The sequence below is a fragment of the Nerophis lumbriciformis genome, linkage group LG12 (genome assembly GCF_033978685.3).
Source record: "Nerophis lumbriciformis linkage group LG12, RoL_Nlum_v2.1, whole genome shotgun sequence".
In the NCBI taxonomy this organism is placed as follows: Eukaryota; Metazoa; Chordata; class Actinopteri; order Syngnathiformes; family Syngnathidae; genus Nerophis; species Nerophis lumbriciformis.
Window position 1 is genome coordinate 31,220,946 of NC_084559.2, and position 13,242 is coordinate 31,234,187.

Sequence of the window (13,242 nt, forward strand, 5' to 3'; positions counted from 1 at the left end):
ACTGTCGCTGCCAACATGAGCATTGAAGCCCCCCAGTAGAACGAGGGAATCACCCGGGGGAGCACTCTCAAGTACTCCCTCGAGTGAATCCAAAAAGGGTGGGTACTCTGAGCTGCGGTTTGGCGCGTAAGCGCAAACCACAGTCAGGACCCGTTCCCCCACCCGAAGGCGGAGGGAAGCTACCCTCTCGTCCACCGGGTTGAACTCCAACGTACAGGCTCTGAGCCGGGGGGCAACAAGAATTGCCACCCCAGCCCGTCGCCTCTCACTGCCGGCAACGCCAGAGTGGAAGAGAGTCCAGCCCCTCTCGAGAGAACTGGTTCCAGAGCCCTTGCTGTGCGTCGAAGTGAGTCCGACTATATCTAGCCGGAACTTCTCCACCTCGCGCACTAGTTCAGGCTCCTTCCCCCCCAGCGAGGTGACGTTCCACGTCCCAAGAGCTAGCTTCTGTAGCCGAGGATCGGACTGCCAAGTGCCCTGCCCTCGGCTGCCGCCCAGCTCACATCGCACCCGACCTCTATGACCCCTGCTATGGGTGGTGAGCCCATTGGAGGGGGGACCCATGTTGCCTCTTCGGGCTGTGCCCGGCCGGGCTTCATGGGGACAGGCCCGGCCACCAGGCGCTCGCCATCGTGCCCCACCTCCGGGCCTGGCTCCAGAGGGGGGCCCCGGTGACCCGCGTCCGGGCAAGGGAAATCTGGGTTCCTTGCTTGTTTTCTTCATAGAGGTCTTCGAGCTGCTCTTTGTCTGATCCCTCACCTAGGACCAGTTTGTCTTGGGAGACCCTACCAGGGGGCATAAAGCCCCCGGACAACATAGCTCCTAGGATCATTGGGACACGCAAACTCCTCTACCACGTTAAGGTGGCATCTCAGAGAGGAGATTTTCAAAACAAACTATGCATTTTCATGTATTACCATATTTTTGGGACCATAAAATGCATAGATTATGTTTTACAGACCGTTTTCAAGCCGCTTGCTGATTGTCTCTTCCATGAATTGATTTACATGGACCCCGACTTAAACAAGTTGAAAAACTTATTCGGGTGTTACTATTTAGTGGTCATTTGTACGGAATATGTAATGAACTGCAATCGACTAATAAAAGTTTCAATCAATCAATCAAAAACTCTTTTGGATGCACCGTTTTGTGGGCGGTCTTATTTGCGTGCCTCCATTTCGATCGCGCCTTCTCCCCATCTTTTGTTGTACGCTGTAAAAAAAATCTGCACAATTTACGGTAAAATACCGGCAGCTGTGGTTGCCAGGAATTCACCGTATAAAAATACAGTCACGATGTTTAGAACATTTTACAGTTGATATTTGTTTTTGCTTTCGGTAAATTACTATGAAAAAAATTGGTATATTGTTAACCTGTTTACAAAAAAATCTATAGAATATACAGTAAAATACTGGCAGCGTTGCCAGGAATTCCCGTAAAGCACAATTGGGCCAATTTTAGTGTTTCCAATCAGCCTATCTCCAGGTGCATGTCTTTAGAGGTGGGAGGAAGCTGGAGTATCCGTAGAGAACCCAGTCACTGGGAGAACATGCAAACTACATACCGAAAGATCCTTAGCTCGGGAATTGAACCCAGGACTTTGTCACTGTGAGGCACAAGCGTTAACCACAGCATTACTATGCTGCCCTTACACCAATACTTGTATTTCTGCAAAATACCTGTGTTTCCGAGACATGTGCGTGGTACATGAAAGTATTTGTACAAGCTTTCACTAGAAAACTCACAACATGGCTTTCCACGACATGTTCCTTCAAGTAAGCTATTAATAATGAGCTTTAAGCGCTCCTTATCAGCTGCTTGCAACCTGTTCCAACACACATAAACACACACTGTGGTTCATTTCGATGCAGTTTGCAATGAAGAACATAGACATAACCCCTCAATGTCTGAAACAACTTGCCACAAAAATACAAGAAAACATGTTAGCCAAAATTTAACTAGGCTAATGCTTTAACACAAACCCCTAAAACATACTTGCCAACCCTCCCGAATTTTCCGGGAGACTCCCGAAATTCAGCGCCTCTCCCGAAAACCTCCCTGGGACAAATATTCTCCCGAAAATCTTCAGATTTTCAACCGGAGCTGGAGGCCGCGCCCCCTCCAGCTCCATGCGGATCTGAGTGAGGACAGCCTTTTTTCACGTCCGCTTTTCCACGATATAAACAGCGTGCCTGCCCAATCACGTTATTCCATACGAGGCGTCCGGCATACCGCCGATGAGCATGGTGCAGATGGAGAAGATCTTCTCGGCGTCCGTGTTGGCGCACACGTTGCCTGGTCAGGCTGCTGAGGGTGAAGTAGAGGGCGGCGATGTACGAGCTGCGCACCGACGGACAGTTGTTAATACTTGCAAGCAAACATAAACAACTGAAGGAGCTAAGCCATTATTGACAATGCTTGTATATGAATGTACAGTATGACTGCTTGAGAATGTTCTTATAATTTTCTTGCAGTTTTATTTCTGGACTCATCCAGAGGGCGAAGATTGAGGCCTTTGAGCGGATGCTGTGGCGAGTGTGCAAAGGCTACACAATTCTCAGCTATGCTGAAGTGGAGGAGTATCTTGAAGATCCTGACAGTGTAGGCCACATGACACATCTTTTGGGGGGGGTAGCAGGGGTGTATATTTTAGCGTTTTTATTTAAATTGTATTTGATATGCCATTGATATTTTTTAATTATTATTATTATCATTATTTGAAACTCGATTTTGCATGTCACTATAAAGTTATATAAGTCTTGCTTGTTCAATATTTAATGCAAAACTTGTTTGGGTCCCTATCAAAAGGTTAATTTGTTCAACCTTGGCCCGCGGCTTTGTTCAGTTTTAAATTTTGGCCCACTCTGTATTTGAGTTTGACACCCCTGGTATAAAGGATGCAACAGTGGCAGTGTATTACATTGCAGTATTTGGCATAACTATTGCAAAGGAAATATGCATTTTAGTAAATGAAAAAAATAATCCAGTCGTGTAAAAATAACATGCTCTAAAATGTCTCAATGTTTGTGTGGAAGTGATGAGAAGATTCTAAAGATGCATCTGTGTTCTCCATGTTTTCTGTGTGTAGGGTGAACTCACTAAAAGTGTTGTGTTCTTGATCTCCTACTGGGGAGAGCAGATTGGGCAGAAAGTGAGGAAGATCTGTGACTGGTAATATTCCAACCTACTATGGATTTAAGCTTCTGAATGAGCTGCAAGCAAGAGTCACAAATGGGTAATACTGTATGTTTTCTCTCCGTCCTTAGCTACCACTGTCACGTGTATCCATATCCGAGTAGCAACGAGGAGAGGACCGACGTTGTGCAAGGATTAAGTACTCGCATCCAGGACCTGCACACTGTATGTCTTCAGTTTTTTTTTTTTTGTTATGTATGGCAGAATGCCTTTTTTGGTCTGTTTTTAAATGTTTTACTTGAACATGCATTGACTGTCATCTTGTTAAAATATAATCTGCAGAGGTTAAAGGATCTCTTAGTGTTTGCCACTGGGATTAAAAAAATCCTGGAGTAATGGCAGCAACAATTGTTACGAATACAAAAGTGGCTTGAAACTAATATGAGAACATGTCATGTAAAAATCTAGAAATAGACTTTTGTATAGTTACTGTAGTTCAAACATACATTTGACTTTTGTATAGTTACTGTAGTTCAAACTATATATTTGAATATCATCCAGCACAAGTTAACATAGTGTGTTATGGAATTGAATGTATAGTCGCAAGTGTGTTTTAAGACGATACATGCTTATAAATCTTGTTGCCATTCGCTTGTACCAAAAGAAAAGCAGCCAAATAGTCTCTTTTTAAAGGATTAACCAATTTAGTTAGTTAGTCAGTGAAGCGTTTCCGAGCATTAAGCTTCTGTGACTGAAAAATGTAGTTGCTCTCATTCCCTGTAGCACATGATCAACATGAGACCTTGGCAAAGAATATTTTTTTCCCTCTTAACAATCATACCTTCTTTAACTCTCTCTCTCCCCCTCCACTCCCTTCTGGACTTCAAAACATTCATTTTAGTTATCTCTTTTTTTTTTCTTTTTTTTTTTGCTTCTGACTGTTAATATTGAACATGTAGGCTTGGCCAATAATACATTTTGCCAGATGTTACATTGCCCCCAGAAGCTATTCACAGCCCTTCACTTTTTCCACATTTTATGTTACAGCCTTATTCCAAAATTGAATATATGTATAATTATCTTCAAATTTGTACAGACATTACCTCCTAATGACAATGGGAAAAGTTTATTTTTATTTTTATGTTTTACACATTTATTACACCTAAAATAAAAAAAAATCACATGGACATAAGTATTCACAGCCTTTGCTCAACGTTTTGTTGATGCACCTTTTGGCAGAAATTACAGCCTCAAGTATTTTTGAATACGATGCCACAAGCTTGGCACACCTATCTTTGGGTAGTTTCACCCATTCTTATTTTCCCATTCCTCTTTGCAGCACATCTTAAGCTCCATCAAATTGGATATGAAGTGTTTGTTTTCATCCAGGATGTCTCTGTACATGGCTGCATTCATCTTAGTTTAGTCAGGAAGGTAACCAAGAAATATATGGTCACGCTGTCAGAGCAGCATTTATTTTTTGGAGAGTGGAAAACCTTCCTGTAGGACAACCATCTCTGCAGCAATCCAACAACCAGGTCTGTATAGAAGAGTGGCCAGACGGAAGCCATTTCTTAGTAAAATGTTTGCCAAAATGCACCTGAAAGACTCTCAGACCATGAGAAACAAAATTTATCTTTTTTGATGAGACAAAGATTGAACTCTTTGGCATCAATACAGGCACCGCTCATCAACAGGCCAATACCATCCAACAGTGAAGCATGGTGGTGGCAGCATAATGCTGTGGGGATGTTTTTCAGCGGCAGGAACTAGGAGACGAGTCAGGATAGAGAGAAAGATAAATGCAGCAATTTACAGAGACATCCTGGATGAAAACCAACAGTTCTTATCCAACCTGATGGAGCTTAAGAGGTGCTGCAAAGAGGATTGGGCAAAACTGCTCAAATATATCAATCAAAGTGTACTTATATAACCCTTAACAAGTGTCTCAAAGGGCTGCAGAAGCCACAATGACAAGAAAAAAACTCAACCCGATGGGAACAACGAAAAACCTTGAAAGGGAGTGCAGATGTGCCCCCCGACCCTTGGGTGACCGATGCAATGGATGCAGAGTGGATACATTTAATAACGTGAGAGTCCAGTTCATATTGAGGCCAGCAGTGGATACTCTTGTATGTAGACAAGTAAGCAGCGCAGAGACCTCACCAACTGATGCATAGAGCAGTGGTTTATCCCTGGTCACAGCTTGGAACAGCTTGCGCTTCCTCTGCTCTGCTCCCAGGAGAGGGGAGCAGAGCAGAAAAGAGAGACAGCAGATCAACTGGTCTAAAAATTGACCTATTTAAGGCTAGGGTGTATAAATCAGATAGGTGTGCCAAGCTTGTGGCATCATATTTAAAAATACTTCATGCTGTAATTGCTGCAAGTGGTGCATCAACAAAGTATTTGTCGATGTTTTATTGTCTCAATAAAGCTTTTTTTTTTTTTTTTTTAGTTATGACATTCATCTTTTTTAATTGAAACATTTACAGTCAGTATAAATGATCGTATCGGAACATCCCTAATAATAATAATAATAATAATGCATGCATGCATGTAACCCATCTGTTGTTTGCAGGTACTTCGTAGAACTGAGGAATATCTGAAGCAGGTCCTGATGAATGCCTCAGAATCAGTCTACACCTGGGTCATACAGGTCAAGAAGATGAAAGCTATCTACTACATACTCAACCAGTGTAGTTTTGATGTCACCAACAAGTGTCTAATCGCTGAGGTCTGGTGTCCTGTCAACGAGCTTCCAACCCTGAGAAGAGCACTGGAAGATGGCTCGGTAAAGTAAACTCCTATAGTTATAGGCCATTTAATTTGGAGCAATTTCTACTGTTCACGTTTTATGTTTGATTGATTGACTGATTTTCTGTTGTTTGTGTCACAGAAGAAAAGTGGATCCACAGTTCCTTCCTTTGTTAATCGCATCCCTACTAGTGACACTCCACCCACACTGATGAGGTCCAACAAATTTACTGCTGGCTTCCAAAACATTGTTGATGCATATGGAGTGGGCACGTACCGAGAAGTCAACCCTGGTACATTTTGTTTGTTTCTGCACCTTAAATAATTTTCCTAACTTTTTATTTTTTCTCATTATTATTATAATTACAGTGGTACCTCGACTTATGAACTTGCAGTTGTGTCCATTTGAATTCATTGAAATATATATTTAATCAGTGCATATCCCTCCAGAAACACAACAATTTTAACATGTAACATGCCTTTAAAAACTAAATGCAAAATTTTAGAAAATAAAAAATATTGTTTGAAAAATGCATGTTCAACAAACAACTACAGTAGTTTCAAGAAAATGTTTTAAAATATTGTTCAGCATTTATTTGGGACCAGACTGTCTCCTTTCGGCTGCTTCTCCATGCAGTGTTGCAAAGACTGCTTATTATCTGCTTATTATAAGTGACTTGCTTTAATAGAGCCGGTTGCTTGTTCTCTAGTGATCTGGCAACATTGTCTCTGTCGTGTAACAATAGGAACTAGGAAGTCGCGGTTTATGTTCCACAATATTTGTTTGAATGGCGGACCGGAGAGGTCAGAGTTGACAACAAGTCAACAAGAGATAGTATGTATGTGTGGCAAAGGTGATGCTTGACCGTGCAGTTTGTTGAGTCAGGACTATACAGAACAAATTGAAAAACGTCAAAAACAGCATCTGCAGCTTCTCAATAATGTTATGGATACATTTTTATGGCTGCATGTGTGATGCTGACTAATGCTACGGCAGGGTTGACTCCGTTTTGCTGGTTGGAGGGCACGATTGTGTTGATCTCTGAGCTGTGCTCAAACGCGCACATCAACTGTCCTATCAAAACTTATGTTTGTTTCTTGTGTAAACAAAGCAGGAACAGCAACACGTAACAATATATTAACTCTATATTGCTCATAAGGCACAACCTTGTTACTAATATATTTTTTCAACCGACGATGAATATGCTCGCTACTTAAAGCTGAGAGAAAGCTCTTATCTCAAATTACTAGGGGAGTAATAGTATTGTAGATATCGCAGTATTATGGTTTCAAAGTCTTCACAATAATACAGTGACACCTGACTGTATAAAAAAACTAAAAAAAACTTGGTGTGTAGTTTTTTCTGGCGCTTTAGCGTTGGCCAGGTCTGAAAATAAACTACATTTCCCAGAATCCTCTGCGCAGTGCAGAACGCCTTAAGCAGGAAGGTAAGTGTGTTGGTAGTCGATGAGAGGAATTGTTTTTTTGGACATTTCCTGAAAAATCTAAATCCATCCATAAATGAGTTGTGTTGCTAACAAACTGACAAACACACCCTGGTGAAAACATGGGTTTGGCGGAGGTAAGAAGTTATGCACTCTGCAAAGCAATACTTTCGTCTTGAGCGTTTCCAGGGCAACACAGAGCCAGCCTGTCACGTCGCATCGCACGGACGTAATCACCAAAACAAAATGTTCAATGCGGAAAATGTGAGGAAACTAAAAAACTACTTTATAAATTATCAACCACTTGTTTCTCTTGATGTCCTGGAGGGGCTGGAGCCGGTCCAGATGCACTCAGGCGGAAGGCAGCATACACCCTGGACAATTTGCCACCTCATAAACTGTCATCCAGAAAAGATATTTGAAGACATCCAAGTCAAACATCAGTTTGTAATGTATTTACATTATTACAAGTTATATTGTTTATTAACTGTTAAGAAACAGCATATTCCAGACTGATATAAACATGTCCACTGCTTCTCAAAGTAAAAGTTGAAAATGTGAACATTGTTTTACACTGGATGTTTACATTTTCACTTGAAAGACATGCAAGTTTTTGTTTTTTTTATACATTTGCTTGATCTCCCTGCACAATTCTTTGTTTGTAGTAATACATATGATTAGAACATTTTAGCATTATGTTTGTGTTAATTACAATAAGTCTGTTTGTCCTAAACATTCCTGCCACTTAATTTGACACACTATGGCATTTTTAACACATACCACAATAATATTGTACTGTGAGATTTTGATACCATACATCCCTACAAATTACTGGTAATTTGAGGTACCACTGTATTGTTTGGCATTAATGCAAAACAGTATTTGCCTGTTGCTAATACTTCTCTCGACTTCTTTCTCCAATTTTATTCTAGCTCCTTTCACAATCATCACATTTCCATTCCTGTTTGCTGTGATGTTTGGAGACCTGGGTCACGGCCTTCTTATGGCTTCTTTTGCTTTCTGGATGGTGTTATATGAGAACAATCGCAAGCTTAAGAATACCAGAAACGAAGTAAAGAGGTTTTTTTCCACCCGATTTACAATTGTGCCGACATGTATCTCGATAGGTTTGACGTGTCATTTGTTGTGCACATGCAGATCTGGAACACATTTTTTGAGGGTCGTTACATCATTCTCATGATGGGCCTTTTCTCGGTCTACACTGGCCTCATATACAATGACTGTTTCTCCAAGTCCATTAACATCTTTGGTTCTGGATGGAGCGTGAAAGCCATGTTCACAGCTAAACAATGGACGTAAGTATTTCACAAGAGCATTTTAAATGGAAGAAACGGACTGTCTGATGTATTTTTGAGAGACAAACCTTATGTCTACCTTATTCTTAACCCAATAGAGCAGAGGATCTCAACAGGAATAGTTTTCTTACTCTGGATCCAAATGTTACTGGTGTTTTCAATGGGCCATACCCTCTCGGAATTGACCCTGTGAGTATTAACAATATCTTTTTGTGTTTTGTTTCGTTCTAGCGCCACAGGCTTGTAATACACCATTTAATTTTCTGTATAAAGTCACACTCACTTCATGTTACTACACCATATGTGTTTCAAACTCAGAACCTCACCCTTTTTTATAGTCATCTTTTCTTAGACTTGTATTACACATTTCTAATTTGACAAAGTGGCAATAGCGTCTATAACCTTATGAGGAAGTTAAGCAGAAAATGTTGTTTACACAGCACTATCAACTCAGCTCAGTTGATTAGGAAATATAGACGGCAATGTCAATCTAATTATTATTTTGTTTACCATTAAGAACAATTCCAAAAGCAGCAGTAAATATAGTGCAGGATGTAGTAAATATTAGTATTATTTATTTAAGATCTATATGTATATTCAGTTTTTACCAACTTACAATGGAAATTTTTGATTGACACAGTCAGAGAATTATTAATTTATCAATAGTCACTAGTCACGTCCGTTGTGTCCTTGGGCGCAAGACACTTCACCCCTTGCTCCTGATGGCTGCTGGTTAGCGCCTTGCATGGCAGCTCCCGCCATCAGTGTGTGAATGTGTGTGTGAATGGGTGAATGTGGTAATACTGTCAAAGCGCTTTGAGTACCTTGAAGGTAGAAAAGCGCTATACAAGTATAACCCATTTATCATTTAATACAGCCGCCCCTCTCCACATGGTGTTTCAAAGTTGGCGGCTTCCCTCTTTCGCGTTTTTTTTAATCATATTTGACACACTTTTGGCCTAAATTAAGTAAAAATCAAGTAAAAAAAAAAAAAAAAAAAGTGGCTAAATGAAATTTAAAAACATATCAATAGTATTGGCCACTAGATGAGGAGCAAACCAGTCAGAGCATGTTGTTCAGTATCTTGGTCACTGATTGGGGCAGCCTCAGCGAGTATACCAGCAACCTGATGAATAAAAAGATTGTAAAGGTGACTGACTATGTGGGTGTTATTTGCTATTTACATAATGTTGAAAACTGTAGATAGGGGTTTGTTATGCTCTACTTTTGTAATTTTAGGTTTACAATTGATCCTACTTTGTGGAAATTAATTTACCATGGTGAGGCCCGGAACCAATTAACAGCGATAAACGAAGGATTACTGAATGTATATTATTACATCATACTGAGAGGCATTTAAAAAAATATTTGTTTTGTATTTTTAGTTGGCTTCAAGAAGGGGGCAAATAATAGAACCACTAACCACAGTAAATGTTTAATACAGATTTTATAATGGATTCGATTGTGCAGGGCAAATAATACTAAATTGTTATGTCGTTATCCTTACTTATTTAATAAGAAATATATGCATATTTTCTCTCCAGATATTTACAGTCAGAACGTAATGCTAGTATTGTAGTATTAAATCCGTCTATCGATCTATCAATAAAAAAACATTTTACATCTTTTTCATACTTTAATCAAAATGTTCTCTAATTTGGATGCTGTAGCTGTTTAGTGCTGCTTTACTCTATTGTGCATAATACATTGTTTGTCTTCAATAAGATCTGGAATTTGGCATCCAACCGGCTTACGTTTCTCAACTCCTATAAGATGAAAATGTCTGTGATATTGGGCATCATTCACATGAGCTTTGGGGTGATCCTTAGCACTTTTAATCACTTGTAAGTATTTATTTCTTCCATCTTGAACGCAAGCTGTTGGACCTAATTGTCCACTTTATTCTCATTTACAAAAACAGGCACTTTAGAAGGAGGCACAACCTCTACTTGGTCTTCCTCCCTGAACTCCTCTTCCTGCTCTGTCTATTTGGCTACCTGGCGTTAATGATACTCTACAAGTGGCTCTTTTTCTCCGCCAAGAACTCCAGACACGCTCCAAGCATCCTCATTCACTTCATCAACATGTTCCTCATGCAAGGGGATGCAGTGCAGCCCCTCTACCCTGGACAGGTGAGAAACTAAGAGCAGCATTTTTCAATAAACAGTGGGATACAGTTGGTAAATGTCACAATTATACAATTCAGTACAATAGGCCTCGTCGCTCAATATTTTTTTGTATAGGGATGTAACGACGTCGAAATCTCACAGTACAATATTGTCACTGTATTAAGGCCACAGTATCATATTATGGTGGAACTGTTAAAAAAAAATATTTAAAAAAAAAACAACAAAAAAAAAACTTAAAAATGCCATAGTGTAAAATGAAGTGACAGGAATGTTTAGTATAAAACACACTTGCTGTAATTGAAGACAAACAATGTTCTAATCAAATGTATTTTTTCAAACATGTATTTTTAAGTGCAAATAATTGTGCATAAACATCCACTGTTTCAAGCAAATATCTGACAACTTTACTTTTAATAATGTGCTTTATTTTCCAGACTATAAAGCACTCCGTAAGCCGCACCCACTAAATATTAGAAGAAAAAAATATTTTTCATATATTAGCTGCACCGGACTATAAGCCACAGATATATCCATCCATCCATCCATCCATCCATCTTCTTCCGCTTATCCGAGGTCGGGTCGCGGGGGCAGCAGCCTAAGCAGGGAAGCCCAGACTTCCCTCTCCCCAGCCACTTCGTCCAGCTCCTCCCGGTGGATCCCGAGGCGTTCCCAGGCCAGCCGGGAGACATAGTCTTCCCAACGTGTCCTGGGTCTTCCCCGTGGCCTCCTACCGGTCGGACGTGCCCGAAACACCTCCCGAGGGAGGCGTTCGGGTGGCATCCTGACCAGATGCCCGAACCACCTCATCTGGCTCCTCTCGATATGGAGGAGCAGCGGCTTTACTTTGAGCTCCCCCCGGATGGCAGAGCTTCTCACCCTATCTCTAAGGGAGAGCCCCGCCACCCGGCGGAGGAAACTCATTTCGGCCGCTTGTACCCGTGATCTTGTCCTTTCGGTCATGACCCAAAGCTCATGACCATAGGTGAGGATGGGAACGTAGATCGACCGGTAAATCGAGAGCTTTGCCTTCTGGCTCAGCTCCTTCTTCACCACAACGGATCGATACAGCGTCCGCATTACTGAAGATGCCGCACCGATCCGCCTGTCGATCTCACGATCCACTCTTCCCTCACTCGTGAACAAGACTCCGAGGTACTTGAACTCCTCCACTTGGGGCAAGATCTCCTCCCCAACCCGGAGATGGCACTCCACCCTTTTCCGGGCGAGAACCATGGACTCGGATTTGGAGGTGCTGATTCTCATCCCAGTCGCTTCACACTCGGCTGCGAACCGATCCAGTGAGAGCTGAAGATCTTGGCCAGATGAAGCCATCAGGACCACATCATCTGCAAAAAGCAGAGACCTAATCCTGCAGCCACCAAACCAGATACCCTCAACGCCCTGACTGCGCCTAGAAATTCTGTCCATAAAGGTTATGAACAGAATCGGTGACAAAGGGCAGCCCTGGCGGAGTCCAACCCTCACTGGAAACGTGTCCGACTTACTGCCGGCAATGCGGACCAAGCTCTGACACCGATTATACAGGGAGCGAACCGCCACAATAAGACAGTCCGTTACCCCATACTCTCTGAGCACTCCCCACAGGACTTCCCGGGGTACACGGTCGAATGCCTTCTCCAAGTCCACAAAGCACATGTAGACTGGTTGGGCAAACTCCCATGCACCCTCAAGGACCCTGCCGAGAGTATAGAGCTGGTCCACAGTTCCACGACCAGGACGAAAACCACACTGTTCCTCCTGAATCCGAGGTTCGACTATCCGGCGTAGCCTCCTCTCCAGTACACCTGAATAGACCTTACCGGGAAGGCTGAGGAGTGTGATCCCACGATAGTTGGAACACACCCTCCGGTTCCCCTTCTTAAAGAGAGGAACCACCACCCCGGTCTGCCAATCCAGAGGTACCGCCCCCGATGTCCACGCGATGTTGCAGAGTCTTGTCAACCAAGACAGCCCCACAACATCCAGAGCCTTAAGGAACTCCGGGCGGATCTCATCCACCCCCGGGGCCTTGCCACCGAGGAGCTTTTTAACTACCTCGGCAACCTCAGCCCCAGAAATAGGAGAGCCCACCACAGATTCCCCAGGCCCTGCTTCCTCATAGGAAGACGTGCTGGTAGGATTGAGGAGGTCTTCGAAGTATTCTCTCCACCGATCCACAACATCCGCAGTCGAGGTCAACAGAGCACCATCCCCACCATACACGGTGTTGACACTGCACTGCTTCCCCTTCCTGAGGCGGTGGATGGTGGTCCAGAATTGCTTCGAAGCCGTCCGGAAGTCTTTTTCCATGGCCTCACCGAACTCCTCCCATGTCCGAGTTTTTGCCTCCGCGACCGCTGAAGCCGCACACCGCTTGGCCTGTCGGTACCTGTCTGCTGCGTCAGGAGTCCCATGAGCCAAAAGAACCCGATAGGACTCCTTCTTCAGCTTGACGGCATCCCT

The 13,242-nt window shown here is 42.4% G+C and overlaps 1 protein-coding gene across 1 annotated transcript in view; it reads left to right on the top strand.

The window, feature by feature from the left end:
- The window catches only part of atp6v0a2b (ATPase H+ transporting V0 subunit a2b), a 35,966-nt gene that overhangs the window by 12,060 nt on the left and 10,664 nt on the right, over window positions 1-13,242 (top strand). The window contains exons 6-15 of the mRNA XM_061986352.1: window positions 2,475-2,601; window positions 3,089-3,171; window positions 3,267-3,360; window positions 5,714-5,926; window positions 6,032-6,182; window positions 8,267-8,406; window positions 8,493-8,650; window positions 8,749-8,839; window positions 10,376-10,494; window positions 10,572-10,782. Of these exons, the coding sequence (XP_061842336.1) occupies window positions 2,475-2,601; window positions 3,089-3,171; window positions 3,267-3,360; window positions 5,714-5,926; window positions 6,032-6,182; window positions 8,267-8,406; window positions 8,493-8,650; window positions 8,749-8,839; window positions 10,376-10,494; window positions 10,572-10,782 (1,387 nt within the window). The remainder of the gene's footprint in view (window positions 1-2,474; window positions 2,602-3,088; window positions 3,172-3,266; window positions 3,361-5,713; window positions 5,927-6,031; window positions 6,183-8,266; window positions 8,407-8,492; window positions 8,651-8,748; window positions 8,840-10,375; window positions 10,495-10,571; window positions 10,783-13,242) is intronic.